The sequence below is a fragment of the Vipera berus genome (genome assembly GCF_964194415.1).
Source record: "Vipera berus genome assembly, chromosome: 17".
Classification (NCBI taxonomy): domain Eukaryota; kingdom Metazoa; phylum Chordata; class Lepidosauria; order Squamata; family Viperidae; genus Vipera; species Vipera berus.
The window spans coordinates 1442307-1469324 of NC_138220.1; the positions used below are offsets into that span (position 1 = coordinate 1442307).

The 27018-nt window shown below is 50.1% G+C and overlaps 4 protein-coding genes and 1 long non-coding RNA gene across 5 annotated transcripts; 4 read left to right on the forward strand and 1 right to left on the reverse strand.

Moving 5' to 3' along the window:
• Nucleotides 1-65: 65 nt before the first annotated feature.
• Nucleotides 66-7919, forward strand: P3H1 (prolyl 3-hydroxylase 1). Its single transcript, XM_081341406.1, has 15 exons — nt 66-602; nt 1496-1648; nt 2049-2238; nt 2454-2585; nt 3001-3144; nt 3303-3388; nt 3765-3817; nt 4087-4208; nt 4430-4557; nt 4866-4961; nt 5224-5374; nt 5694-5811; nt 6189-6264; nt 6524-6664; nt 6895-7919. Exons 1-15 carry the CDS (start codon nt 177-179, stop codon nt 7027-7029), a joined length of 2151 nt encoding a protein of 716 aa, XP_081197532.1. The 5' UTR covers nt 66-176; the 3' UTR covers nt 7030-7919.
• Nucleotides 7584-14425, reverse strand: LOC308675861. Its single transcript, XR_014028224.1, has 3 exons — nt 13509-14425; nt 12552-12722; nt 7584-7650 (listed from the first exon to the last, which is right to left on the reverse strand). It is a non-coding gene; the product is annotated as an uncharacterized lncRNA (long non-coding RNA).
• On the forward strand, nt 10995-17274 carry CLDN19 (claudin 19; the record flags this gene model as incomplete). The annotated part of the gene is made up of 5 exons (XM_081341460.1): nt 10995-11217; nt 12565-12729; nt 13372-13456; nt 14305-14463; nt 14847-17274. The coding sequence occupies 5 exons, from the start codon at nt 10995-10997 to the stop codon at nt 14878-14880; spliced, it is 666 nt and encodes a 221-aa protein (XP_081197586.1). The 3' UTR covers nt 14881-17274.
• On the forward strand, nt 17095-20215 carry LOC308675745 (claudin-16-like; the record flags this gene model as incomplete). Its single annotated transcript, XM_081341267.1, has 6 exons — nt 17095-17208; nt 17639-17741; nt 18334-18498; nt 18603-18797; nt 18963-19045; nt 20018-20215. 6 exons carry the CDS (start codon nt 17095-17097, stop codon nt 20213-20215), a joined length of 858 nt encoding a protein of 285 aa, XP_081197393.1.
• SLC45A1 (solute carrier family 45 member 1) lies at nt 18520-26796 on the forward strand. Its single transcript, XM_081341459.1, is given in 8 exon segments — nt 18520-21385; nt 21966-22058; nt 22635-22859; nt 23308-24112; nt 24114-24319; nt 24801-24977; nt 25353-25558; nt 25996-26796. Coding segments are annotated over 8 exon segments (2406 nt in total). The 5' UTR covers nt 18520-20958; the 3' UTR covers nt 26263-26796.
• The last annotated feature ends 222 nt before the right edge of the window (nt 26797-27018 follow it).

Genomic DNA, 27018 nt, shown 5'->3' on the forward strand with positions numbered 1-27018 from the left:
CGGCGCCGGCTGAGGAATTCTGGGAAACGCAGTAGGAAAAAATTCCGCTGCGGAGGTTCCCTCGGCCACGTGGTGCTGAGAGAGGGGGCGGGGCGGACGAGCGGGGCGTGGCCGAGTGGGCGGAGCTCCAGCCTCCAGCCGTGCCGGGCGTCGCGCGCCCTTCTTCTCCCGCGGAGATGCTGCGGCTGCTGCTTGCGCTGCTTTTGCGGGCGATCCTGAGCCCGGCCGGCGGATCGCGCTCCGCGGAGCAGCTCCGCCCGGCCGACGAGCTGCTGGCGGCCGGGGCCGAGGCGTACGGCCGCGGGGACTGGCCCGGGGTCATCCTGCAGATGGAGCGGGCGCTGCGGGCGCGGGTGGCGCACCGGGAGCGCCTGGCCGGCTGCCGCTCGGGCTGCGCTGCCAACCACTCGGCCGAGGATCCCGCGCAGGCACCGCGCCGTCCGCTGGGCGACCTGCGCTTCTTCCGGCAGCTGCTCCGCCGCGCAGCCTGCCTCCGCCGCTGCCTGCCGGACGGCCCGTCCCGCTACCAGCTGGGCGAGGAGGTGCAGCTGGAGTTCCGCAAGCGCAGCCCCTACAACTACCTGCAAGTGGCTTATTTCAAGGTGCGCGGGGAGGGGGGGGCCGGGGGGGGTCTCCCCCCGGTTGGCACCGCCTCTGCCCCGTGGAAAGCTCCTTGGCGTCTTTTTCCTCTGCCCTCCCCGCCGCTCTTTCCTCTGCTGCGGTGCCCCTTCGGATGCCAATCCGAAGCGAGGAAGCGCGCAATCGGAGACGGGGGGTGGGGGGCAACCGTTTTGGGGTGGGGGAGGCGCCGCCTGCTCGGCTCTCCTGGTGGGAGGGGCCCGGTGCCACGTCGGTCGAGGGGGCTGCGCGCTCTCCGCTCGCACCGCCGCCTCCGCTCCGCAGGGTCTCGGCGCCGCCCGCCCTGCGCTCCCGTCCTCTGGGCCTTGACTGGTTGGAGGTGGGGGGGGGCTGTAAATGCCCAGATGGAAAGTTTCAGGTCAAAACTCATGGTCAACCCCCCCCCCCTTTCTTTCCACTTTCTCTTTTTCTTTCCTTTCTTCCCATTCATGTTTATTTTCCTTTGCATCCATCATACCCTTCCTCCCGCCCTCCCTTCTCTCTTTTCTTTCTTTTTTCCCTAACTCTCTCTTTTTCCATTTTCCATCCTTCTCTCCTCTGCCTTCCTCTCTCCTCCTCCTCTCCCCTTTATTCCTTAATTCTCTTCCCTTGCTCTGCTTTCCTTCCTCTTTTCCCTGACTCTCTAGAAAGGGGCTGTAAAGCACTTGTGAAGCTCGGGGCCATCCGTAACTTTTTAAAGAGCCCAACCTGATGGCTGAGTATTGATCTCCCCAAAAGACAACCAGCCGGGCGGTTGTTTCATTTAATAACTCGCTCCTTCTTGTTGCCATTGGCCGAATGCAGTGGCACTCTTGGAAATTTTGGGGGGCAGAGGGCCCCCCCGCCAAAAAAAATCTGAATTTCTGTTCTTCGTCAGATCAACAAGCTGAGCAAGGCCGTGGCAGCTGCCCAGACTTTTTTCTCGGCCAATCCAGACCACGCCGAGATGCGGCAGAACCTGGCTTATTACCAGATGATGGTTGGTGTCGAAGACAAGGATTTTGTCGATTTGGAGGCTAAGCCCCACATGGTGAGAACGCAACGCATTGATTTTTTTTAAAAAAAAAATTGAACTGCGGAACTGCAGAAAAAGAGAGGAAAAAGAATCGTAGAGGGCATGTCTTTATTCAATTTAAGTTTTTAGTTTTGATTACATTTATGATTAAATGTCACCATACTGTTAGGAATCGGACACAGAATAGAGCTGGAAGGGACCTCGGAGGTCATCTAGTCCAGCCCCCTTCTCAAGCAGGAGACCTTAGGCCGTTTCAGACAAGTGGCTGTCCAGTCTCTGCTTGAAAACCTCCAGTGATATTACAAGTACTCAAGGACTATTTATAACAGAATTAATAGCTGGAGATGCTAAAACAGTCCCGTTTTGCTTTCCTGGAGCTTAAAGCCGGCTGTGCCTTCTCCGATTCTCTCTCTAGCAAGATTTCCAACTCGGTGTAAGTTACTACACAGAGGAGAACCCTCAGGCAGCCATTTTGCACCTGGAGAAGGCGCTGAACGAGTACTGGGTAGCGGACGCCGAGTGCCGGGCCCTCTGCGAAGAGCCGTACGACTATGACGGTTACAACTACCTCGAATACAATGCCGATTTCTATCAAGCCTTTATCGGTGAGCACAGGGAAAAAGGAGGACAAGAAGTCCCATAAGCCTGGGCGGGAAACAGTGGGATGTGGGTGGAAGAAGACAGTGTATCCGGGATGCCCGACTTGGTCAACCCTGCAAAGATTTTCAGAAAATTGGTTACCAGATATTCTGCTGCTGGACATGGAGGTTCTCTTTAGCACATCCCGAAATATGTTTGTCCTCCTATTTTAATATGGCAGATCATTACGCCCAAGTGTTGAGCTGCAGGCAAGGCTGTGTGAATGAGCTGGCGCAGGAAGCCGGTCAGGAGAAACCCCACGAAGATTTCCTCCCGTCTCATTTCAACTATCTGCAGTTTGCATATTACAACAGTAAGTGGGGAGAGAAAGGGGGTGGGCGTTAATTGCACCCCACTTCGTCTTTCAGGTGGGGAGGGGGTCTCTCGGGGAAGGGGGCTGCCTTTAAACTAAGTTTCGCTGGGCATGTTGGTTTCTTCTGCAGCGGTTTTTCAGCGGGATATTTGGAATTGTTTCCAAAGCTGCTGGGGAAGTGAGAATATTTCGGCAGCAGAGGCCGTGGATGATGGGGTTGTGGACTCCCAGCTCCTGCAGCTGAAAAGCCGTTGTCTGTCAGATGCAGCGGGGAAAATCAAGCCGGCCTCAGGATAAAAGCAAATCCGTCCTCGCTCATTAAACCATCAATGCTGGCTCAATCAAAGCAGTAATGTTCATGCATGGTCCGGCTATTTTGATAATGTTCCAGTTTTCCCCTAATTCTCCATCACAGGTGGCAACTACGGGAAGGCCGTCGAATGTGCGAAAACCTACCTGCTCTTTTTCCCAAACGACGACGTGATGAAGCAAAACGTGGCTTATTACGCAGCCATGCTGGGGGAGCACCTGGCCCAGCACATCGGGCCCAGAGAGGCAGGTTTTCTCCCCCGCCCCCCAGGCTTGAAAGGGGGCCTTTAGCAGGAAGGGAGGGCCCCCACACCCAATGGAAGAGAGAGATGGCCATGGGTATCCTCCAGATCTCGGCTGACGCTGAACTACGCGGTTACTTTTCGTGCTTTTTTCTGCTGTAGAAAGTCCAGACTTATCGCCGGCGCAGTCTTTTAGAGAAGGAATTGCTATTTTTTGCATATGACACCTTCGGGATTCCTTTCATCGATCCGGTAAGCAAAAGCTATATTTTCCAAGGAATCTAAAATTGGTTAAGCAAGTTTAAGCGGGTTGCCTCCATTTGCTTTGTTTGCGTTGTTATGCAGTGCCCTGAGGCTCTAAAATAGCCATTTTTGATAGTGACTTAAGACCAGCGAGATTGAACTTGAAATGCAAAGGCAAGAGGAACATTTTGAGAAAATGCAAGGTTCAAATTTAGGCTATCAGACGGGTGGACTTCAACTCCCAGCATTGGATGCTGGCTGGGGGATTCTGGGAGTTAAAGTCTATCCATCTTAAAACTGCCAAAGTTGAGAAACATTGCACTGGACCAATGTTTTGTCCAGAATGGCGTGGCTGTTTTTTTACTGTCCTTATCTTGTTTTGAAGGACACGTGGACCCCAGAAGAAGTGATTCCCAGAAGGCTTCAGGAAAAACAAAAGTTAGTTAAGACATGTTGTCCCTTCTCTGCTTCTCCTTTTTCTCCTCTGGCTTTCTGACCGGAAGTAATCGTAATGGCTGATCTTTTCACAGTTGTGTCCGCCAATAGCTCCATGAATCTGCCCCTGGCAGAATAGCACTCTTTTTTTTTCTTGTTAAGCGAGCACTGCAGTCGCTGAGTGAATCCGTGGCTCCCCCAGGGTGCCTTTTTTTAACCTTAAAACTGGAAGCAAATGCCTGTTTTCAAAATCTCCACTCTTAACTCCGCAGGGTTGAACGCGAGACGGCGGCTCGGATCTCAGAGGAGATCGGTAATCTCATGAAGGAGATCGAACATCTGGTGGAGGGGAAAACAAAGGAATCTTCTGACATGAGTAAACTCGTACGGGAAGGTGAGGCCCGAAAATTGGGGTCTTGGGAGATTCAGGAAGCCAAAAATGGGGGGGGGGGGAGAGAATCCATTACGAGCAAAGCTGAGCCTCAAACTTCAGCTGCTTTTTCATTTGCCCTGTTCACCGCCCTGAGTCCTTCGGGAGAAGGGCGGTATACAAATTAAATTATTAAATTAAATTAAATTTGTATTTTTGTATTTTTATTTCCCGCCAATCCTTAGGGGGTCCATTGCTGTACGATGGGCTCAAGGTGAGCATGAGCTCCAAGGTCCTGAACGGGTCCCAGCGTGTGGTGGTGGACGGACTCCTCTCCGAAGAAGAGTGCCAGACCTTGCAAAGGCTCACGAATGTGAGTAACGCACCATGGGTTTTGTAATCCCTTTAAGCCTCCTTGTTGTTAAGACTTCTTCGTGCTACCTGTGGGGATTTGTTTTGGCCACTAGATGGCAGCGTTGCAATTCTCTGCCTGGGTAAAGAGCCAAAGTGAACTTAAAAATTCCTCCTTTTTCCCCTTTATTTTTCCTTTTGGCATTTTTATCTTGTAAATAAATGGGTCCAAGCCAAAGTTTGGAGTTTTCCTTCGGTCGCGGAACTGGGATTTTCTTTTCCCAGTGGGAACAAATTTTATCTGCGTTATATTTGATATTTGAATTGCAGGCAGCGGCTTCGGCGGGGGACGGTTACAGCGGCAAAACTTCACCCCACACGCCCAGCGAGACCTTCTATGGGGTGACGGTCCTCAAAGCCCTCAAGGTAACTAACTCTCCGAGAGAGCAAACCTCTGGGATTGGTCAGCTGTTCTCTGAAATCATGGAAACATAGGGCCCTTCAGAGGTCTTCTAGTCCGACCCCCAGCCTTTCGAAAGACAGGTCCCAAGCTTGTGGAAGGCAACTTCTTAAAAAAAAAATCCTCGGGGGATTTTTAAACTGATGCCTAAATCCGAGCGTGGCTCCCGACGGTGGGAGATCCTGGTTTTGAATTTGGGCTGACCCCGGGTGCGGGTCTCGCCCACAGCTGGGGCAAGAAGGCCGAGTCCCCATGCAGAGCGCCTACCTCTACTACAATGCCACGGAGAAAGTCCGTCGCGTGATGGAGTCCTATTTCCGCTTGGATGTGCCTCTGCATTTCTCGTATTCTCACCTGGTGTGCCGGATGGCCATCGAAGGTAAGCAGGTAGACTGTGTGTGTGTACGTGTGTGTGTGTGAAGACCAGAAAGACACAAAGGCTGGGAGAGTAGAAAGGAGGGGTTAGAATCCCACCCCCCGAAGTTTTTCCTCGTTTGGCTTTCACAGAGCACGAATTTCCAGCTTGCCTTGAGGACTAGAAACTTGCAGCATCTCAGCTTTCTGTTTTTCAACCCAACGGGGAGGAGTTTGGACTCCCCCTCCCAACCCAGCTAGGTGGGTTGGATCCGTAACTCCCAGGATGCCCAGTTTTTTTTGTGGGGGGGAGATCAAAAGGGATCTTCCTGTCTCTCCCCTAGATAAGCAGGTGGACCGAACGGATCCCAGCCACCCTGTGCATGTGGACAACTGCATCCTCAACGCCGAGGCCATGGTGTGCCTCAAGGAGCCCCCCGCGTACACCTTTCGGGACTACAGGTGAGTTTGACTGGGCATCTAAAGAGCCCATCCTCCCCTACTGCAGAAGCCTGGGGAATTCTGGGATTTGAGGTCCACAGGTTTTAAATTGTCAAGGTTGGACACCCCTTCTATAGATGAATACAGCAGATTTGCAATATTTCTCATGGAATCTCTTTCCTGATCTGGCCTACCTCGAAGGGCTGACAGATCCAGAGAGGGGAGAGAAGAGACTAAATAAAATAGACCACTTCGGAGCCCTTGACATGGGGCTACCCTTGAAGACCACTCTGAAGCGACAGCTGCTTCTCCTTTTAGGATCTGGTCGATGAATTTGATTTTTTTTGCTCCTTGGGGTTTAATCTCCCAGTAAAGAAAAGCTCTTTATCGCTTTCCAGCGCCATCCTTTATTTAAACGGCAATTTCGAAGGAGGAGAGTTTTATTTTACCGAGTTGGATGCCACCACAGTGACGGTAAGCATGTTCTGCGTTTCCAGTTGTGGGGTTCAGCCTTTAAGTTTTTTTATTTATCCTTTGCATCCCGCTTTGACACTTAGTCCTCAACGTATGACCGTTTCGTTGAATGACCGTTCAAAGGTCATTAAACGGCATCTGTTGGGAGCCAGCAACTAAGGGGGCCGTGATGGATTTGGGGAGGGGGGAGAAATGAGGATTACACACTTAAGTGCTTTGGGGATCCCCATGCCCCCCCATACCCCAATTTTCTCTTCAGGCAGAGGTGAGACCCCACTGTGGCCGGGCGGTGGGCTTCTCGGCTGGATCAGAAAACCCTCATGGTGTGAAAGCCGTCACAAAGGGCCAGCGCTGCGCCATCGCCTTGTGGTTTACGCTGGACCCCCGCCACAGCGAACGGGTGAGTGCGCCGCCTCTTTGGACCCAGGGCTGGTCAAAAAAGTCAAAATAGCTGCCATCCCTGCACCTCAAAAATTTGCTTACGGTTACAAAGGCTGGAGCCCTCGCAGGGCTGTCAAAATGGATGCTGGCTCGGGAATTCTGGGAACGGAAATCCAGGGGTTGCAAAGTGCCTTTTCCAGCCGTAATTAGTCAAAACACGCACCCCTTTTTCTCTCTTCCCCCCCCCAGGAGAGAATACAAGCCGATGACTTGGTTCGGATGCTCTTCAAAACGGAAGAAACCAGGTTCCCCCCCGAAACGGGACCGAGCCCGGAAGAGGCCGAAACGCCCCCCAAAGAGGCTGAAAAGAAAGATGAACTATAGCTCAACATCTGGGGTGCACAGCTGGTTCAAACAACATGATTTGGAGGCACCGAAACACTGGCGTGTGGATTATTGGTCTCCGGGGCAAGAGAGAGAGAGAGAGAGAGAGAGAGAGAGAATTGACTATAAACAGCTCCCAGAATATAGGCAGGAGATATCGGGGTACCCCCTTTCCTCATTCCTTGAATGACGATTCTCGCAAAGTTACAGGGGATCTTGGAGGTCCTCTAGTCCATCCCCCTGCCCCAAGGGAGGAATCCTCATACTGCTTCGGATAAAAGTTTTCCATCTCCGGGAGACAAGGCTGTTCATGTCGCTTAGTAATCCTCGACTTAGTGACCGTTCAAAGTTACAATGGCACTAAAAAATTGGACCTAGGACCGGTGTTTCAAACTTACGACCGTTGCAGCCAGGATCAGAAGTCAAGCGCTCCTATTGACAACGATTGCAGACTCCCGGGATCACGTGATCCAAATTGAGAGGCTTGGCAACTGACTCGTACTTATGACGGTCACAGCGTCTCCTGGTGGCGTCCTTCTGACAAGCCAAGTCCACGGGGGAAGCCGGATTGACTTAACAACCGTGTGACTGATTTAACAACCGCAGCGATTCACTGAACAACTGATGTAAAACAGTACAAAACTCAGTTAAGAAATTTCTCACTTCGATTCCGGTCTCCCTCGCAGCCGTAAGCCGAGGACTCACTGTAAATGCCTTTTTTTTTTTTTGCAACGCTCTTTGCTTGAGTTGCCTTTGAACTCTCTTAATGCTGATAGGATATTTTGACAATTTGAAACCGGAGAGAGAAGGAAAATTTAATTAAAGAAAGGAAAGACAAGGTATATTTAAGGCGTGCACTTCATCGGAAGATTAAAATGCTTGAGAAAATAGCCTGTTTTGTGATCAGCCTACAAAAAGACAGACCCACAAAAAAATGGAAAAGGGAAACAATTGGGCTTTATTTAATTGATTTAGCAAGACAGGAGGTTTTCTTGTCAAGGAGGGAGGGAAACACGGCAAAAAGAATCATGGAAAAATTCTCATTTTTCTAGAAAAACTGGCTGTAATGTTCCGACCTAGGACACTACTCCAGCTCCCATCATTCCCAGCCTGGCCAGGGCTTGCGGAAGAGAATGATAAAAGTTCCCCAAACTTGGCAATTTTCCTTGGCAGCAAATCGGACAGAGCTTGGTCTCCTCCAGAAGTAACAGTGAGCAATTGGTGACTTACTGCCTGTCCTTGGACTACGTCTCCCATCATCCCCGCCTCTTGCCCATCGGCAAGCGGGTATTGATTAAGCCCTATGCCTGGTTTTACCGTCTCGCTTTTCAACTGGAGTTTCTCTGTCATCGTGTGGGGCAGGACATCCTATAGCCATGCCTAGCAAACCGTGGTTTATCATTTAGCCTGTTCATGCTGGCTTGTGTTTGTTTTTTCAAACAAACCAGGGTGGGTGAAGCTGGCTAGTGGAGGCATTTGCCCCAGTTGGAGAGGGAGGAAAAAAAAATTACTAAATCCTGGAATGACCAATTCCTCCTTCCCTCGTGCGCAATTGTCACCCATCTCTGACTTGCAAATATTTAACCGTTCTCATTAACAATCCGGTCACGCTCAACTTCTCGATTTCACCTTAAATCTGCTTGTGAGCTGGTCAGCTGCTTCTCAGGTTACGACCGTTCCCAGAATTCCAAAGGAATTCACGCGCCTCCCCCCTTCCCCTAGACTATCACAGGGAAGCGTTTCTGGGGCGGCCCTTGAAGGCTGTCTGTTCCTGTCCAAAACGTCAGATGGAGTTTCATAAACTCCCTTTGCCGCTGTTGTTAAGCGAATCAGTGCAGGGCGTGGTCGTTAAGCGAACCCAGCTTCCTCTGTTGACTTTGTTGGTTCGTGTGGGTGGGGTGGGTGGGTGTGTTTGCAAACGGCGATTCCCCGAACCCAGGACACGGCAATTGTTGGAAATACATGCCAGTTCCTGTGGGGACGACGCTGTGACGGCCGTAAGTACGAAGACCACTTTTTCCAGTCTCATAACTTTGAACGGTTTCTAAATGAAGCGTAGGTAATCCTTGACTTAGCAATCACATTTGCCCAAAATTTATGTTGCTAAGGGGAAACCTCGGTTAGGTGTGTTCTGGCCCTGTTTTACAATTTTTCCTGAATCCCTGTTGTTAAGCAGATCGTTGCATTTGTTAAGTTAGTCACACAATTTTGAAGCGAACCTCGGCTGATTTTGATTGTCAGAAAGTCACAAAAGGAGATCACGTGACCCCGGGGCACATTGCGACCATCGTAAATACGAGTCAGTCGCCAAGCTTCTGAATTTGGATCACGTTAAGTGTGAAAAGGGACGCAGTGGCTCAGTGGGTTAGGACGCTGAGCTTGTCGATCAGAAGGTCGGCAGTTTGGCGGGTCGAATCCCGAGTGCCGCGTAACAGAGTGAGCGCCTGTTACTCGTCCCAGCTTCTGCCAACCTAGCAGTTTGAAAGCACGTAAAAATGCAAGTAGAAAAATAGGGACCACTCCGGTGGGAAGGTAACAGCGTTCCGTGCGCCTTTGGCGTCTAGTCATGCCGGCCACATGACCACGGAGATGTCCTCGGACAAGCGCTGGCTCTTCGGCTTTGAAACGGAGATGAGCACCGGCCCCTAGAGTCGGAAACGACTAGCACACATGTGCGGGGGAACCTTTACCTTTACCTTTTTTAAGTGTGAAAAACTTAATGCAAGTCACTTTTTTCAGTGGCAGCGTCCCTAAAAGAATTGTTTGAACTTTGAACTGCCACTAAATGAATTCCAAGTCGAGGACTACCTGTAAAACATCCAATAATTGGAAAAATACATTATTAACGTCTCAGTTCCCCTTTAGGAGTCTCTCTCTGCAGATGTTTGAACATTTTTCCCTCTCCAAAAAATGGGATTTTCTGGACTTTATTTAGAACTAAAAACAGCGGAAAAGACAAAAAGATTCTTCAGCTGTTCAGTGGTCTGCAGCACCAATCAATAATAGTAATTGATTAGCTATCAATTAATGGAGGATTATATCCCATGATGGCTTCCATTGAACGGACACTCGTAATTATTTAAACAGACAAGGATGCCTGATTTTCTTAAAGAAACTCAAAGCATCTTTTACAAAATGCCACACACACACACACACACACACACACACACACACACAAACCCAAAAAGGTTGCACACATTCTTGCAGGACACACGCCAGCCTGGTGTGTGTCAATGCCTTTTTTTGTTGACAAACGCAACCCACTTGGATTCCAGGCGAAATGGCAAAGCAGCCCACACAATCTTCGGACACAAAGCTCGCCTTGCATCAAAATGCAAAGGTTTTAACCTGATTAGCATGCTTGCTCATGTTCTCTCTGCCAGCAGAGCCGAAAAATTCGAAGGGGTGTGTTTGTGTGTGCGTGCACGGGGAGGGGGGGAGTGTGTTCCAGCAGATCAGGTCTTCAGGATGTCTTCGTGCACCAGCGATCCAGGGCCACGTTGGATGCTATGTTCGGCTTGTGTTGGCGATGATCTTTACTGCCAGATTCCAGGCTTTTGTTCTTGCAAACCTAGTTTGCTTTGATTTGTGAGCCAACAAACCCAGGTTTGGAGGTCCGGGGGGGGGGATCACGGTGGATAGACACACATTAATTATAGTATAGTATTATTATGGTATGTGCACACACAGATACATACATCTAGTATATGCACACACACAATAGAAGGTTAACACACGGCGCTCACCCGTGCTCTCCCATCCTGGCGAGAGTCTCCCGGGGGACATCCCGAGCGCATCCAAACGCTCCCGTTCCCCGGGCTGCCGCCCGGCGCTCACCTCGGCTCTCCCCGTGGTCCCCCATCGCTGGCGCGCGTCCAGCTCCCGCCCCGAGGAGGGAGGGAGGCGGGCGGGCTCCTCCCGCGGCCGGGCCAGGCGAGGCGAGGCGCCGGCAGTGGGGCTCGAGGATGGCCAGCGCGGGGCTGCAGCTGAGCGGCTACTTCTTGGCGCTGGCCGGCTGGGCGGGCGCCATCTGCGCCTCTGCGCTGCCCCAGTGGAAGCAGAGCTCGTACGCGGGGGACGCCATCATCACGGCCGTGGGTCTCTTCGAGGGGCTGTGGATGAGCTGCGCCGCGCAAAGCACCGGGCAGGTGCAGTGCAAGCTGCACGAGTCGCTGCTCTCGCTGGACGGTGCGTGCGTGGATGTATGTGTGGAGGCGCTCTGGACGCGCTCAGAGGCGCGCTTGCCCCGGCAGGGAACGAACCGCCCCCCCCCACCATCACGCGCGCTGCCAAAAGCACCCGTGGTTGGGGAAGGGCCAGGGGAATGTGGGGTGTGGGGGGGCGCAGATCTCTCGCTTTGCTTTGCTTTCCCGGGAATGGGGCATTTCTGCTTTTTTTGCTTTTTTAAAAAACCCGGGTCTTGGGAAACGGAGCTCCGCCACGCGTGAAACTTTTCCGGGGCGACGGGGCGGGAAAATTTGGATTTGGGGGCTCGGCTTTAGTCTTTCAGGCTTCCCGACCCGTTTTTCTTTTTTAACCCGGGTCGTGGGAACGGACCTCCGACGCGCGTGAAACTTTCGCCTCTTCAAAATCTGTCTCCCGCTGCTTGTTTGGCGACGGTGAGAATATTTGGATTTTCTGCTCAGCTCCAAAGGCTGCGATTCCAGGCTTCCCGACCTGGATTTTTTTTTCTTTCCCTCTCTCCCTCTCTTTTTTTCCTTGAAGAATTTATTTTCTCTTGACTTCGGTCCTGCTCGGTTGGGCGAGGATGTGCCGGTCGAGGGAGCGGCGTGGAGGAGTGCCCCGGGTGGGAGACAGGCGTGGATCCCTGCCACTTTTTGCCAAAATAAATGTGATGATGGTTTTGGAGTGGTTTGGGGGGGGGGGGTTCTCCATCCTGGTTGGGTTGCCGGGATGAAAAAAATTATCTGGTGGTCTTCTTACTCTTTGGGGAAAATTTGGGATTTTTTTCAAATTAAACCCCAGGCGTGGGTGTCTTTAAGAACGTAAAATTCCCCAGGATAATCTTTGAAAAATTGTATTGGGGAGGGATGTGCCTTAGTTGTTCATTTTCATTTTTTTTACCAAACTTCTGGTCGCCTTGGCATGCATAACGTATGACCGTTATTCATGCTTACGACCGTCGCAGCATCGCTCACGTGATCCAAATTCAGTCGCTCGGCAACTGACTCACGTTTACGACGGTTTTGCAGCGTCCCGGGGTCATGTGATGCCCCCTTTTACGACCTCATGACCAGCAAAGCCAAGAGGGGGGGAAGCCTGATTCGCTTATCGACCGTGTGGCTAACTTAACAAGTGCAGCGATTCACTTAACAACGGCGGCAATGGAGGCTGTAAAATGGGGCAAAGCTGCCTTAACAGCTGTCTTGCTTGGAAGCGACGGAAATTTTGGGGCTCCCTTCCTTGTGGTCATAAGTGAAGGACCACCTGCATTGACTGCCCTTCCCGCCCACCCCGCACGTTCTCGCTGCTTTTCCACTCTGCACGTGACCCAATGCTACCTTGCCTTGGCAGTTCACATCCAGACGTCTCGGGCCCTGATGGTGGTCTCCATACTGCTGGGCTTCGTGGGGACGGTGGTCAGCGTGGTCGGCATGAAGTGTACCAAAGTGGGAGACCAGAATCCCGTGGCGAAAAGCTGGATCGCCGTCTTGGGAGGCGTCCTTTTCATCCTGGCCGGTAAGGGAAACTTTTATTTAAAAACAAAAAAACCACCTAGCCTGAAAATTAATTGGAGGAAGAAATAAGGACAGGAAAGCAAAAAGACAGAGAGAGAAAGAGGCTGAAGGAGGGGAAGGGAAGGGAAGGAAGGAGAAAAAGGAAGAGGGAAGGAAAGGAAGAGGGGGGGAAGGGAGTGAGGAAGGACAGGAAAAGGCATTGTCTGTCGATCTCAGGTTTCACCCTGTGCTGGTGGAGGGCCAGAATAAAGATATTATGGAATTCTTTCCAGGAGGGAGGGACCTACATCCACATTCTGGTCAGGGGTGGGGGGTGAAACAGGGAACACTTCCAACACTTGTGGGAGTGTTGGAAGGAATTGTGCTGCTGGATCGTAAGAGAAAAGGGAGGGAGGGAGGGAAGGAAGGAAGGAAAGAGAGAAAAGAGAGAGAAGGGAGGGAGGGAAGGAAGGAAGGAGAGAAAAGGATGGGAAGGAGGAAGGAAGGAAGGAAGGAAGGAAGGAAGGTGAAGAAAGGGAGGGAGGGAAGGAAGGAAGGAAAGAGAGAGAAGGGAGGGAGGGAGGGAGGGAAGGAAGGAGAGAAAAGGGAGAAAGGGAGGATTGCCCCCCACCCCCAACACACTTTTATCTTTTTTCTCTTGCAGGGCTGTGCACAGCCGGGGCTGTTTCGTGGTACGCGTCACGCGTGACCTACGATTTCTTCAACCCTGCCACCCCGCTGAATGCCAAGTGAGTAGAGGCGCCATTTGGGCCCTCCGTCTGGATTGCCTTTTCTACCCACTCCTTATTCGGAATTTCAGTGCCCCGAGCTTTTCTTCTTCTTCTTCTTCTTCTTTCTTTTTAAAATAACAGGGCTGTGGAAAAAAAAGTATTTTCTCCATCTCAAAAACTCTCATAATGCCTTTCCCGGAGGCCTCTGCTGTCTGCAGAACGACAGGGGAATTAAGGCTGGTTTGGGTGGGTGGGGGGAAACAGCCCAAATTCTGCCCTTTTGCTTCCCCCGAGTGGAGCTTCCATTTTCAAGAGCACGTTAGCTCTGAAAAACCAGAGGAATTGGAAGCCGACGCAGGTAGTCCTCGGCTTACGACTACGATAGAGCCCCAAATTTTAGTGGTTAAGTGAAACACGGGTTCACTGAGTTTACCCCATTTTATGACCTTTCTGGCTGCGGTTGCCAAGTGAAATCCCTGCAGTTGTTAAGTGAGACAGACGGTTGTTAAGTGAATCCGGCTTCCCCCATTGACTTTGCTTGTCAGAAGGTCACAAAAGGGGATCCGTGTGACCCCAAGGGGACGCTGCGACCGTTGTAAGTACGAGTCAGTTGCCCAGCGTCTGAATTTTAATCACGCAGCTGCAACGGCCGTAAATGTGAAAAACGGTCATCAGCTTCCTTTTGCAGTGCCCCTGTAACTTTGAAGGTCACTAAGTGAGCGGTAAGTCTAATTCATCTCCGCTGCAACCCAATTAGCTTTCCCGGAAGTCAAAACAGGCCATCCAATTCATGGGGTAACAAACCAGCATTGGTCAGATCCCGGTTAGAACCTGGTTCTGTTCTTAACAGAGGCGGTTTCTTCCAGGTACGAATTCGGACCCGCTCTGTTCGTCGGCTGGCTGGCTGGCAGTTTGCTCATCCTGGGGGGCAGTTTCCTCTCCTGCTCCTGCCCCAAACCGGAGGACAGGCGGGGGCAGCAATATTACCGCCAGTCACAACCTTCGACAGCCACAACAACGAGAGAGTACGTCTAAGGCCCCGCCCCTCGCCTGGATCTCTTCCTGCGTGACCCGGCGGGGACACCTTCCCGGAGGAGGCTGGACACGTAGAACATGTGTGCCGTTCTCAATTCGGGAGGAGGGCGGGTCAGACTAGATAGCCTCTGGGTGTGTTTCCCCTTTACAAGTCTCAGGGTTGCTTTTCGTACAGGAAGGGGGTGGGTGGGTGGGCAGGCTTCCCAATTCACGCCTGGGAAAGCAGTGACACACACACACCCCTTTTCCCCAGCTTTGCAAAAATCTGCAGTGTGGGTGTGCACAAACACACGCACAAACACAGCTTTCCTTGCATTTATAGTTTGGCAACTAACAGCCCTCTTTTTTTTCTGTTTCCCCCCCCTTTTTTCAGGCCCCCCGTCAAAAGGGGCAACCAGTGCGTATAACACCTTCCGATGTGTGAAGCCCAAGAAGGCGGTAGTAAAGATCTTAAAATAATTTTTAAGAAAAAAAAAACACCAATAATCCAATTTTCCAAACATTCAGGGTGTTTATTTTGGGGGTGTGGGGGGGAAGCAAAAGGAAGACAAGGAAACTGCCGTTTTTGTCTCTGTGTGTGCCCCATTTGATGCGATCATGTTCTACTTTTTTTTGTAAAATAAATAAGTAAATAAATTCTTGTATTCGGATGCTTTGTACTGTACTTTGTACTTTGTCTTCTTAAAACATTTCCGTTGGCAACTCTTAAAAGATCTATTCTGATTGATTGATTGATTGAAATGGCCCAGGATCTCTTGCTCGAACAAGGGGTTGGACTAGAAGACCTCCGAGGTCCCTTCCAACTCTTGTTAGTCTGTATTCTCTTACTGAGTAGCGGAGACTCCTTAATCAGCCAGGCTGCTCTTCAAACTTGGTTGTTCAACCAAACTTCTTTTTTAAAAAAAAAATTTGGGAGAAATGGGGGAGGGACCAGGGCGCTTACAGGAAACCCTCATTAATCTAATTTTTCTGCACAAATGGATGCTGCAAAGAAACAGCTGGAGTGCAAGGCGGCAAAGCTTCTCCTCCTGGAGCTTTCGGCATCCAGCTGGGATTTTGCTGGACTCGTCGAGACTTTTCTCTCTAAAAGAAAAAAAAAATGTTCTGCAAGAGTGAAGCTCAACTTCTTGTTTTGGCACCACAAAGCCTAATTGTGCAGCGCAGCAACATGCTGTGATATTTTTCACGGAAAGAAGGATGGAAACATTTTCTGTCGGCCGACAAATCACGTTGAGAGATTCCTTTACGTCCTCTTGCAAGACGTAGCTAGTAGTGACCTCTCCAAGTTGCAACGGCAGTGAAAAAAGTGCCTTATGCCCATTTCTCACCGTTGCAGCATCCCCAGGGTCACGTGATCCAAAGTTACTTCTGAGTTACTTTTCTCAGCCCCGTCGTAACTTCGGTCGCTAAACAAACTGGCGTAAGTCAAGGACCTGTATGGATTGAGCTTCTCTCCTTTTTCAGTATAATTTTCAAGAAAATTGTTATTTTTTTAAAAAAATTGCAGCCCGCCACGCAGTCGCTCTTCAAAATCTTCCATTTCCCGTGTAAGAGATACCCCCATTGTTATTTTTTTGAGACAAATTAATTGGAATTATTAATAACCCAGCACGCACACTCCTTGTGCCTTCAAAAACATGACGGATGGAGTAACCGCGGAGTTGATTTTTCCTGTGCCAAGTTTTTGAAGATGTCAACGTCCACCTGGGTGCTTCCTGACCCATAAGCATTTTAATTGCGAGGAAGCCCATCACCACTTAAATCCCAAAGCCGGATGGACATAAAAAGCAACATTTTACCCCCCAATTCGAATTATTTCTATCACGAGAGCGGGCAGCGTTACATGAAAAGACCACTTTGATTTCTGAAATAAATTCTGAAGGCTGATTTTTCATCTGGTTTCCCTGGCCCAAATCTTTACTCCTAATTCATAAAAATATTGGATTGATTTACCCCAAATTGGGGGGCACGATGTCCAGTTAGCCTTTCTTTTTACAAACCGGAGCTGGTTCCTGGACCGCCCATCCATTGTCAAGGTAAGTTTTTTACTTGTTTTTCAGCACGAATTCTTTCTTTCTTGTTTCTTTGCATTTTTGCTCAGCCATAGAAAAAGGAAGGAAGGAAGGAAGGAAGGAAGGAAGGAAGGAAGGAAGGAAGGAAGGAAGGAAGGAAGGAAGGAAGGAAGGAAGGAAGGACATGGAGAGGGGAAGGAAGGAAAGGAAAAGAAGGAAGGAAAAAACATGCCAGCAAAAAAAGAAAAAGAATAAAATGGCAGGAAATGAATGAAAGAAAGAAAGAAAGAAAGAAAGAAAGAAAGAAAGAAAGAAAGAAAGAAAGAAAGAAAGAAAGAAAGAAAGAAAGAAAGCTTCGAATCTGCTGACTATATCACGATCATGATTTAACACAATGGGCAGGCTTACCGATGCTCAAAATAAACAATTATACTCCTTGGTGGAGAGTTAGACTAAATGACCTCCCGCTTTTTAAAATTTATCCTCCAACAATGTTGGCAACGCTTTTCTATTCATATCGCGATGGGCAGGGGGGTTGGACTAGAAGACCTCCCAGGTCCCTTCCATCTCCTGTTTGAAGCTTTGTTTTGCCTCCCACCAGTCCTGCCCATGGCGGCCGCTTTGCAGTTGGCGTGCTTCTTCGTGGCTCTGCTTTCCACCGTCTTCCTGGGAGCAGCCACCTGGTCGGATTGCTGGATTGTGAACGCCGATGACAGCTTGGAGGTCAGTGTCAGGAGAACGCCAACAGTGTGTGTGCGTCTGTGTGTCTTTGCGTGTGTGAGAAATCTGGTTTTTTTTTCCTTCTCTATCTCCTCTTCCTTCTTCCTCTGAAAAAGTCCCATAGAAGCATTTTTTTTTCTGGATTAAATGGGGAGTGGGGAAGGCAGAGAGGCTGGTGGGACTAGAACTCCCCGTCGCCTGGTGATTGGTTTCCACCCAAATCGTCATCAATCGGGATCGCATGATCCCAGGACGCTGCCGGCGGCCTTGCCAAGCACCCCAAAAAGCCATGATGTGACCATGGACTAGGAGGGTCTGGATGTCGGCAAACCTGAGTCACGATGTAACTTTGGGGAAGCCCAAAGTCGTATCTTCCAACGGACGCAATTCGAGGACTACCTGTAACTTAAGCCAATCGCCTTTCCTTTCTTAGGTCAGCCACAAATGCCAAGGGCTCTGGAGGAAGTGCGTCACTAACCTGCAAGACGGCATTAAGACCTGTGACCAGTTCGATTCCATTTTAGCAGAACACCCCAGTAAGTGGTTTTAACGCAACCCACAAAATTCTTCGGCCCATTCAGAACAATGCAGTTGACACAACAACAATTTTTCGGGGCAATTCAGCCAAATATTTTCTCCTCGGATGACCTGCAAGGTCCCCTTCCAGATCTAATTCTGATTGACTGATTGATTGAAATGATCTAGAACAATCATGGCAAACCTTTCAGGGACTGAGTGCCCAAACTGCGACCTAAAACCCACTTATGTATCACCGGGGGGGGGGGGCAAGTGAGTGTGGCCTACTGGAGGAAAATTCCGCTTAGGGGTAGGGTTAGGTCACCATGGACTCATACAGGAAAATGGACATCACCATTTTTTATTTTTGCACACAGTGGTGGAGGTCTAAAGCAAAAAGGTTTTACAAAACCCAGCTGAAGGCCTAGGATTGGGGCGACGACGTGCGTGCCAACAGAGAGGGCTCTGCGTGCCACCTGTGGCACGTGTGCCATAGGTTCGCCACCACGGATCTAGAATCTGCTGCTTGAGAAGGGGGTTGGACTGGATGACCTCCAAGATCCCATCCAGCCCTGTTATTTTTGTTCACTTGACTGTTTTGCTCCCTGGCAGTGAAAATTGTGGTGACGAGAGCTTTGTTGATCACTGCTGACATGATTTCGGGCTGTGCTTTGGTGCTCCTGGCGGGAGGTCTGGATTGCATCAAAATCTTCCAGGATGAGCCACAGATAAAACAGAAGATGAATTCGGTGGCTGCATTGGCACTCGGGACTGGAGGTAAGCATATATCGTGCTAGTTTCACCGCCGCAACGGAGCCCAAACTTTCTGTTTCTAAGCTAGACTAATAACAATGGTCATTTTTCTTGACATGCCTGCCCAGGTGCGCTGGGGATGGTGGGCTCCCTCTGCTACGCCATCAACGCCTACCTGGAGAGGGTTGCCCATGTGCCTCACAATGTCTTTCTGGATGCCCACCAGGACTTTGGGTGGTCTTGCTGGCTGGGCCTGATTGGCTCGGCGGGAAATTTGGTGGCCTGCCTTATCCAGTCATGCTGCCTTCATTGTTCCTACACAGGTCAGTGAAATGGGTACATAGACATTGTCCCTGCATTCTATTCTATTCTATTCTATTCTATTCTATTCTATTCTATTCTATTCTATTCTATTCTATTCTTGCCAGCCCAGATGTTGCCTTTGCATCCCGTTGCAATCTCACTTTTGCTTCCTGGTCATTAAACAGGAGCTGACCTGGGCAGGAAGTCTCAAGGCGCCCCCGCAACTTTGCAGAGATCAACTTCCGAAATGTATGCAGTTGCTTCCCGGGTCTGATGTACAAATTGGCGTTAGGAGATCCCGTCTCTCGCATCCCGGCTTTTGGGGAGGGCAGAAACCCGCAACAGTTTGCCTATGTTGAACCTGGTGGGGCAGTCCTCAATTGACGACCGCAACGGAGTCCAATATTTTTGTTGCTAAGCAAAACATGTCTCTCTCTACTGGAGCCGGTCTGCTGTGAAGGATGGAAGAAGCAAGCGTCAGTCACTAAAGGAGAAATCCGTCCTAGGTTTCTGGAATGTTAGTGGACTAAAAGGAAAATAAAAATGAATTGGAAATCTGTTGCTTAGTTTCATAAGGAGATTTTACTGGTTGGAAACTGGAAGAGGGGTAACTGCGAAGGATGAAAAGATCAGTGGGTCTAAATTTGCACACTGTAGCTGATTGTCCTGGATACAGGTATTATTTCCAAGATTTTATTTTATTTTATTATTTTATTTTATTATTTCATTATAATTTTTATTTTATTTTATTTATTTTTATTTTATTTTATTATTATTCTATTTATTTATTTATTTTACTTGTTAATTATTTTTTGTTTTATTTTATCGTGGCGGTGAGTTCCACAGGGTGACAATGCTGCACGGCCTCCTTTCCCAGCCAAAGCTGGACAACTCCCCTTAGCCTGGCAAAAAGAACATATTTTTATTTATTTCATAGATCACATTCAGATTCCCCCCCCATCAGCTAAAAGCAGAGAGGCTGAGCTTTCCTGCTGTCCTGTCCCTTTAAGAAGAGGAGGGAGGGGAGAGAAAGTGGGCGGCTGTCTGCGGAACTGATGGGGGGAGAGCAGAGGAGGGCGGAGGCTGGTGACATCACCTCCCAGCCTGAACCGTTAGCTTTCCTTATGGGGAGGGGGCGGGTGAAGTGAGCAGGGGAGCTGGACCCCTGATCTACCCAGGCTGAGGTGCTGAAATCCAGTTCCCGTCTCCCAAGGATGCTCCTTCATCCCTCGTGATCCAGGTGAGATCTTCCTACATCTGGTACCCAACCGCCTCGCCTCCAGGCCCTGCAGAGGATCCAGGAGCCAAGCCTCTGTCTGTCCGTCCGTCCATCTTTCCGGTTGCTGTATCTCCCCCATCCCCTTGGCTGGTGGGGGGAGACAAAGAGAGAGATGGGGGTTCCCGTATCCAGATTCCCACATTCCTAGATGGGCCGTGATCTCCCTCAGTCCCTTTCCCCACTACCACCAATTAAAACTGCTTGTTAAGGCCAGGAGGGAGATGCCCTGCATTTGCTCCCCGGTGCTGATTTTTTCCCAAGTTTCTAGTCCTCTTGATTTTAGATTTCTGAGCAGAGGGAAGCTTTCCTCATCGCTCAGTGGCAAGCCATTGAGCAAAAAATAATAGGGTTGGAACCCCCCCGACCTCAAGCAGGAGACCCTAGACCATTTCAGACAAATGTCTGTCTAGTCTCTTCTTAAACACCTCCAATGTTGGAGCATTCACAATTTCAGGTGGCAAGCCGTTCCACTGGTTAATTGTCCTCACTGCCAGGAAATTCCTCCTCCTTTCTAGATTGCTTCTCTCCTTGATTAGTTTCCATCCTTTGCTTCTTTTCCTGCCTTCAGGCGCTTTGTAGAATAAGCCAGAAAATGTTTCCTATGTCGCTGCATGCTCCACCCAAATTTAATTGGTCCCTTTAGTTAGGGCAGTCACTTTTCTTCGGATCTCCTTAGGAACCATCGATCGGCTTCCCAAATCAAAATATTTGGCTTTAGGCTTGGCAGATGGCCCTCCCCGTGCTTAGAAATCTAGCACGTCAGGGATATGAGCTTAACTTTCCGGCACAAGGAGGGCTGGCCTCAAATCCCTTACTGGAGCGCAGCGATTCGAGACTGCTGACAGCTTTTACCCCTCCCTCCTTTGGGCCCAGCCAGGTCATCACCTACAAGTTAACTCCCAATGTCTGCTCCTTGCAGCAAGTCCAACATGAGCGGCCCGACGGTCCTCACGAGTCCATCTGGCGAACTGCTCTTCCCTACCGTCTCTTCTCCGGATCTCTGGAGGACTCAAGTGGTGAATTATTCCGCCTCCGTCCCCCGGCACATCAGCCATCGGGCCAACAACTTCAAAAGGCATCCGAAGCGGAGGAAACCAATCGGACCCTCCCCGCCTCCTCCTCCCAACACCCCCTGCCCGAAGGACTGGGCCCCCTTCGTAGAGATCCACCCGGAGAGATCTTTCTTGAAACTGCTGTTCAACGGGTGCATCTTGTTTGGGATCGAGTTCAGCTACGCCATGGAGACGGCCTATGTCACGCCGGCCCTGCTGCAGATGGGCCTTCCCGATGAGCTGTACGGGATGGTGTGGTTTATCAGTCCGATTCTGGGTGAGGCAGCTAAAATTGGGGACGGGGGTCTGGAAATCCAAAGTGACGTGGGGTTTCCTGCGTAGGACCGTTTGATCCACCTGTCTCGGCTCTTGTCAAGAGAGCCTTGGGAAGAAGAGCTTTTAGGGAGAAAGTAGCCAGCGACTACGCCCCGGGAAAAGAGGGAGAGTGAGAAGTGGCAAACTGGGCTGGTCTTCCAAGATTCTATCTGATAGAAGAGAATATTTGCAGCTTAGGGCTGAATTGTGGGGTCCTGGGTGCTCTCTGAGCATGGTGGTTTCCTTGCAGACGTTTCATGACCCGACTAGGGAACATCATCAGTGCTAGAAAGGAGTGTGGTTTGCAGAGTGGAGAAGGAGGAGGATTATGGGGGTCCTTGGTGCTCTCTGAGCATGGTGGTTTTCTTGCAGACGTTTTATTACCCAACTTGGTAACACCATCAGTGCCAAAAGGGAGTGGAATCTGCACTCTTTATATACTAGTGGCTTGTCCTGACAATGTTGGTCTGAGTAACAGCCTAATTTAGGAACCATCAAGAACACGTCTACTAACTTGACTCCAATTTCCTTTGTTATCCTAGGTTTCTTGCTGCAGCCCTTATTGGGGGCTTGGAGTGACCGGTGCACCTCCCCCATGGGTCGGAGAAGACCTTTCATCCTCGTCCTGGCGATCGGTAATGGTGGGGGAGAGGTAGACTCCCTGCGCTCAGAAAGCTATATCCCACTTAAGAAAGTCTGAGTTAAAATACTGACATGCTACCTTTCTGCTTGCGGGGAGATGCAATTGGCTTATTGCTTTTAGCTGGTTTGGAAACGTGCTTCTTCCTGTCAGTTATGCTGGGACACAGCGCAGGGAAGGTGTCGCTTAATTGTAGCCTGATTTTGATCCTCATTTGTGGAAGATGTTTCCGTATTTATGGCAGATGTAATCCTTGGGCAGGTCAAAGGGTCCTTCTGAGAAAGGGGTTTTAAGGGGTGAAGGCAAATGCCGTACACTTTTGCATGATGGGCGCCCTGCTTGGAGTTATTTGCCTCCCTGAGTTGTGTGAATCCACCCAGGGAGCATGCGTAAACTGACTTCTGGAAGAAAAGAGAGGTAGAGGGATTTGGAGGTAGGAAAAGAGAGAAGCGACATCAGAAGAAGAGAGAAGTAACACACTTTGCAGAAATGGGTGGGAATGTGGGTGTTATGGCCCGTTGACTGCGTGATCGTACGGTTCTTCCGGAGGATGTTTTTGCCTGCTTTGCAGGGGCATTGATGGGACTCTCCCTGATGCTAAACGGCCGGGATATCGGCGCTGCCGTCTCCGACACAGGCAACAATCACAAATGGGGCATCGCGCTGACCATCTGCGGTGTCATCTTGATGGATTTCTGTGCTGACTCTGCTGACAACCCCAGCCATGCCTACATGATTGACGTCTGTCGCCCGTCGGATCAAGACCGGGCGCTCAACATTCATGCTCTTTTAGCTGGTGAGGTCCCCAAAAAGTTTGGTTCTTGAGTTGTTGGTAGATGTTTCCCAGCAGCCCTGAAGCTGAACCGAGCCAAACCCACTGGGGAGACTCAGTTTCTCGAATTCAGAGCCTTACGTGAACCCTTTTTAACAGGAATTGTAGTCTGGCAGCTCCAATAATAACAACCACAGTCGTGTCATGCTTTGATTTAAGGCAAAAGAATCAGGCACCCATTTGCAGCTCTTTAAAGTAGCTGCATCCATTCATTTGAAATTCTTCAAAATAGCTGCATCCAACTGTTTGCGGCTCTTTAAAGTAGCTGCATCCATTTGCTTTACAGTGCTGCACCCATCTGTTGGGAACTCTTCAAAGCAGCTGCCTCTTTTTCCTTTACTGGAAAAAGGATCTGCCTCTTTCTAAGGATCCAAAAAAAACCCTGACCCAGACTTTGGTTCCTTCCTTGTAGGACTCGGCGGTGGCTTCGGCTATGTCGTCGGAGGAATTAACTGGAATGGCACCGCCTTCGGGAAGGCCGTGGGGGGACAGCTGCGCGTCATCTACATCTTTACGTCAATCACCCTGACGCTGGCCACCCTCTTGACTTTGGTCAGCATCCCCGAACAGCCCTTGCTGTCTTTCAGCAAGCAGAAGAAGATCATGAAGAGCCCCAGCTTGACGCTCCCGCCCTCTCCCCCACTGCTGTTCGAGGAGTGTCCCCCCGACAGCTCTGTGGGGTCCCAAAACCCGGTCCGCGTGTATGCCAACTTTACCAGCCCCATGTCTCCACTTAGCCCACTGACTCCACGATACGGGAGCCTGATCAGCTGGGACAGTTCTCTGACAGGGCTGAACGATTTCGCCTCTTCCTTCGGCACCTCAAATATTGACAGCGTCCTCATTGACTGCTTCACCAGTGGGACTGATGGCTACTTGTCCATCCCGGGAAGCTTACCAGGGCAGGGGGTCAGCGTCAGCCTGCCCAGAGCTCCAGAGGGGTTCAATTGCCCCGAAAATGCTGCGTTGGAAAGCCGGGAAAATGGCAGGGAAGAACTGAGGGTGGGGTCCTTGGATGCAATCAAACCCCGTTCGTCGGGGATCCTGAAACGGCCGCAGACTTTGGCCATCCCAGACATCATCACCGGGAACCTTCCAGAAAGCTCTCGGCGAAGGAATGTCACGTTCAGCCAACAGGTGAGCTGGAAAAGCAGCCAGGCTCACTTGCTTGAGCCTCCCGTAATTCTAATTTGGAGGCATACTGCATTGTTGTTTGTGAGGTTCCTGTGCGCCCCTTTTGATTGATTCAGCACCGATTTTTTGGATGCAGGTAGCAAATATTTTGCTGAATGGGGTGAAGTACGAGAGCGAGTTAAACGGCTCAAACGAAGTCTATGAACAGCCACTGTCGATAAAGCTTTTGTGTTCCACCGTTTGTCACATGCCAAAAGTCCTTCGCAATCTTTGCATCAACCACTTCCTAGGTAAAAAAAAATAGATTATTTCCAACATTGGTTTGATTTTTTTTTCATCTAGGACAGAGTTTCTCAACCTCCGCCACTTTAAGAGGCGAGGATTTCAGCTCCCAGAATTCCCCAGCCAGCAGATCTGGCTGGGGAATTCTGGGAGCTGAAGTCCTCGCCTCTTAAAAGTGGCGGAGGTTGAGAAACACAGCTCTAGGAGGTCGAAGAGATCTCTGTGGTTCTCCTTTTTCCTTCTCACCTGCTTAACCTCACAACAGCCAGGAGAGGTAGGCCAACCGGTAGGTTAAGCTAAGTCCTGAAGTGGTTTTCTGGATGCGGGTTAGCCCTAGGTGCCGATCCAAGAATTGTGGCTGGTAAATCCTGGTTTGTTGTGTGCCTGGAAGGATTCTCATTTGAAAAACGTAGCTTGGGGGGAAACCATCTTTTCTAGCCATCTCCGGTTTCTTCCGACGTGTTTCTTGTTATCTGACCCCGCTTTCAGGCTGGCTGTCGTTTGAAGGGATGCTGCTGTTCTACACTGACTTCATGGGGGAGGTGGTCTACCAAGGGAACCCCAAAGCCCCCCCGGATTCAGAGGAGCGCCAGAGGTACAATGCCGGCGTCACCATGGGGTGCTGGGGCATGTGCGTTTATGCGTTCAGCGCGGCCTTGTATTCAGGTAATCGGCGGAATTTTCGACTCGGGCGTTGCAAGAGTGGATGACAATGGTGGTGGTGGTGGGGAAATCAGGAGAATCCATCTTTCCTACCTTCCTTCCTCTCTTCCTTTTCTTTCATTCCTTCCTTCCCTCCATCTCTCTTCCTTGTCTCTCTCTCTCCTTCCCTCCTTCATCTTTTTCCTTCCTTCCTCCCTCCCTTTCCTTAAAAAAAAAAGCACGGATAATCAAAACAAATGCACAGTGAAGATGTCAGAGATAGGTTTGTTTCAAATAATTTATTTGCAATTGACGCATTTGCAGTTTGCAGTATCCCAGTTGAATGAGCTGGGTTATATGTACGTTGAGGCCATGAATTGACTTTCCTTCCTTTGGCAGCCTCCCTTGAGAAACTGGAAGAATATTTCAGCATCCGCACGCTGTATTTTATAGCATATTTAGTTTTTGGCCTCGGCACCGGTCTGGCTACCTTGACACGAAATACCTACGTGATCCTGTCGCTTTGCGCCACCTACGGAGTGCTGTTTTCCACCCTCTGCACGCTGCCTTATTCCTTGCTGTGTGACTACTATCAAAGCAAACAGGTATTGCAATTGTTCAGATTCCTCAGCTGTAGGGTCTCTGGGCACGCACAGAGGGCCCTCATCTTTCAGAGGGGAGTCACTGAGAAAAGGACGCTCTAAGCATTTAGAGGATGTTTAGAAATGAGTTAACTTTTTACTGGAGTAAAAAGTGTTGAAGTGTTGAAGATGGGTGGCCTTCCACTGCCAGAATTCTGGGATAATCATGGCTGGTTGGGGAATTCTGGGAATTGAAGTCCACCCCTCTTCAAGCAGGGGAGGATGAGAGAAACACTGCTCTATAATTACAGTATTGCCTATGCGTTTTTTCTTCTCTATAATTATTATTATTACTGCCACGCAGTTATGCAAGGCATGAAACTAGGAAGTTTGGCAACCTTTTAAACTTTTTAATCTTCTTCCCCCCCCCCCCCCCCCCTCTTTCATCCTTCGGGAAACAGTTCGCCGGCACCAGCAAAGACGGGACGAAGCGAGGCATGGGTGTGGATATCTCCCTGCTCAGCTGTCAGTATTTCCTGGCCCAGATTCTGGTCTCGGTCGTCATGGGCCCTTTAACGGCAGCGGTGGGCAGTGCCAACGGGGTGATGTACTTTGCCAGCCTGATCTCTTTCGTGGGCTGCCTGTATTCCTCGCTCTGCGTCTTTTACGAGATCCCCCCAGGGGAGGAACTGGCTGGTGAACAGCAACCCCTGATGCTGAGCATATGAAGGAGGGCAAAAATAAATAAATAAATAAAAATAGCAATTCAGGACGTGTGCTGTGCTACCCCCACTTTTTTTTTTGAGGGGGCGGGAAGGATAATCACAGATGCATATCTAATTAAAATAAAAATAAAAATATCCAAACTGGCTCCTGGTTTTTTTTGCCCCCTTTTAAGAATATCAAAATGTCAAAGGTGGTAGGGGTCTCAGAGATCATCTAGCCTAACCCACTGCTCTGGATTTCAAGGAAGGGCTTGCACGGAGTGGCTACTCCCTTTATTGACTCCGGAAATAGGAGGGCAAAATTCCTGATTCATACCGGACATGCCACCAGAGGGAATTCTGGGAGCAGAAGTCTTTAAAGCAGGCAGGCTGGGGGATTCTGGGAGGTAAAGTCCACGAGTCATAAAAGGGCCGAGTTTGAAGATCCCTGCTATAAACCAAGGGTCTTCAAACTTGGCAACTTTTAAGACTCGTGGAATTCCCCAAACAGCATTCCCACTTGCAACTTGCACGCCCTTATTATTTGCACGGTGCACCTTCCCGCGAACGCAACTTGCACGCGTTTATTTGCGCGGTGCACCTTCCCACGAACGCAACTTGCACGCGTTTATTTGCACGGTGCACCTTTCCGTGAAGGCACCTTGCAGAAACGCATCCTGACGCGTAACTAAGAGCACAACGGAGTGGGGTGTGTGTGTGTGCTTGAACCACTTCCCGCGCACTTAACCCGCCAGCGCTTGCCCCCGCGCGCGGGGAGGC

What these genes read in the sequence shown, in the direction of transcription:
- P3H1 (XM_081341406.1), top strand. Translation starts at nt 177, where the DNA reads ATGCTGCGGCTGCTGCTTGCGCTGCTTTTGCGGGCGATCCTGAGCCCG. An exon ending in CGGTCCTCAAAGCCCTCAAG is followed by an intron (nt 4,962 to 5,223) that starts GTAACTAACTCT and finishes TCTCGCCCACAG; the next exon opens with CTGGGGCAAGAAGGCCGAGT. An exon ending in GTGCCGGATGGCCATCGAAG is followed by an intron (nt 5,375 to 5,693) that starts GTAAGCAGGTAG and finishes TCTCTCCCCTAG; the next exon opens with ATAAGCAGGTGGACCGAACG.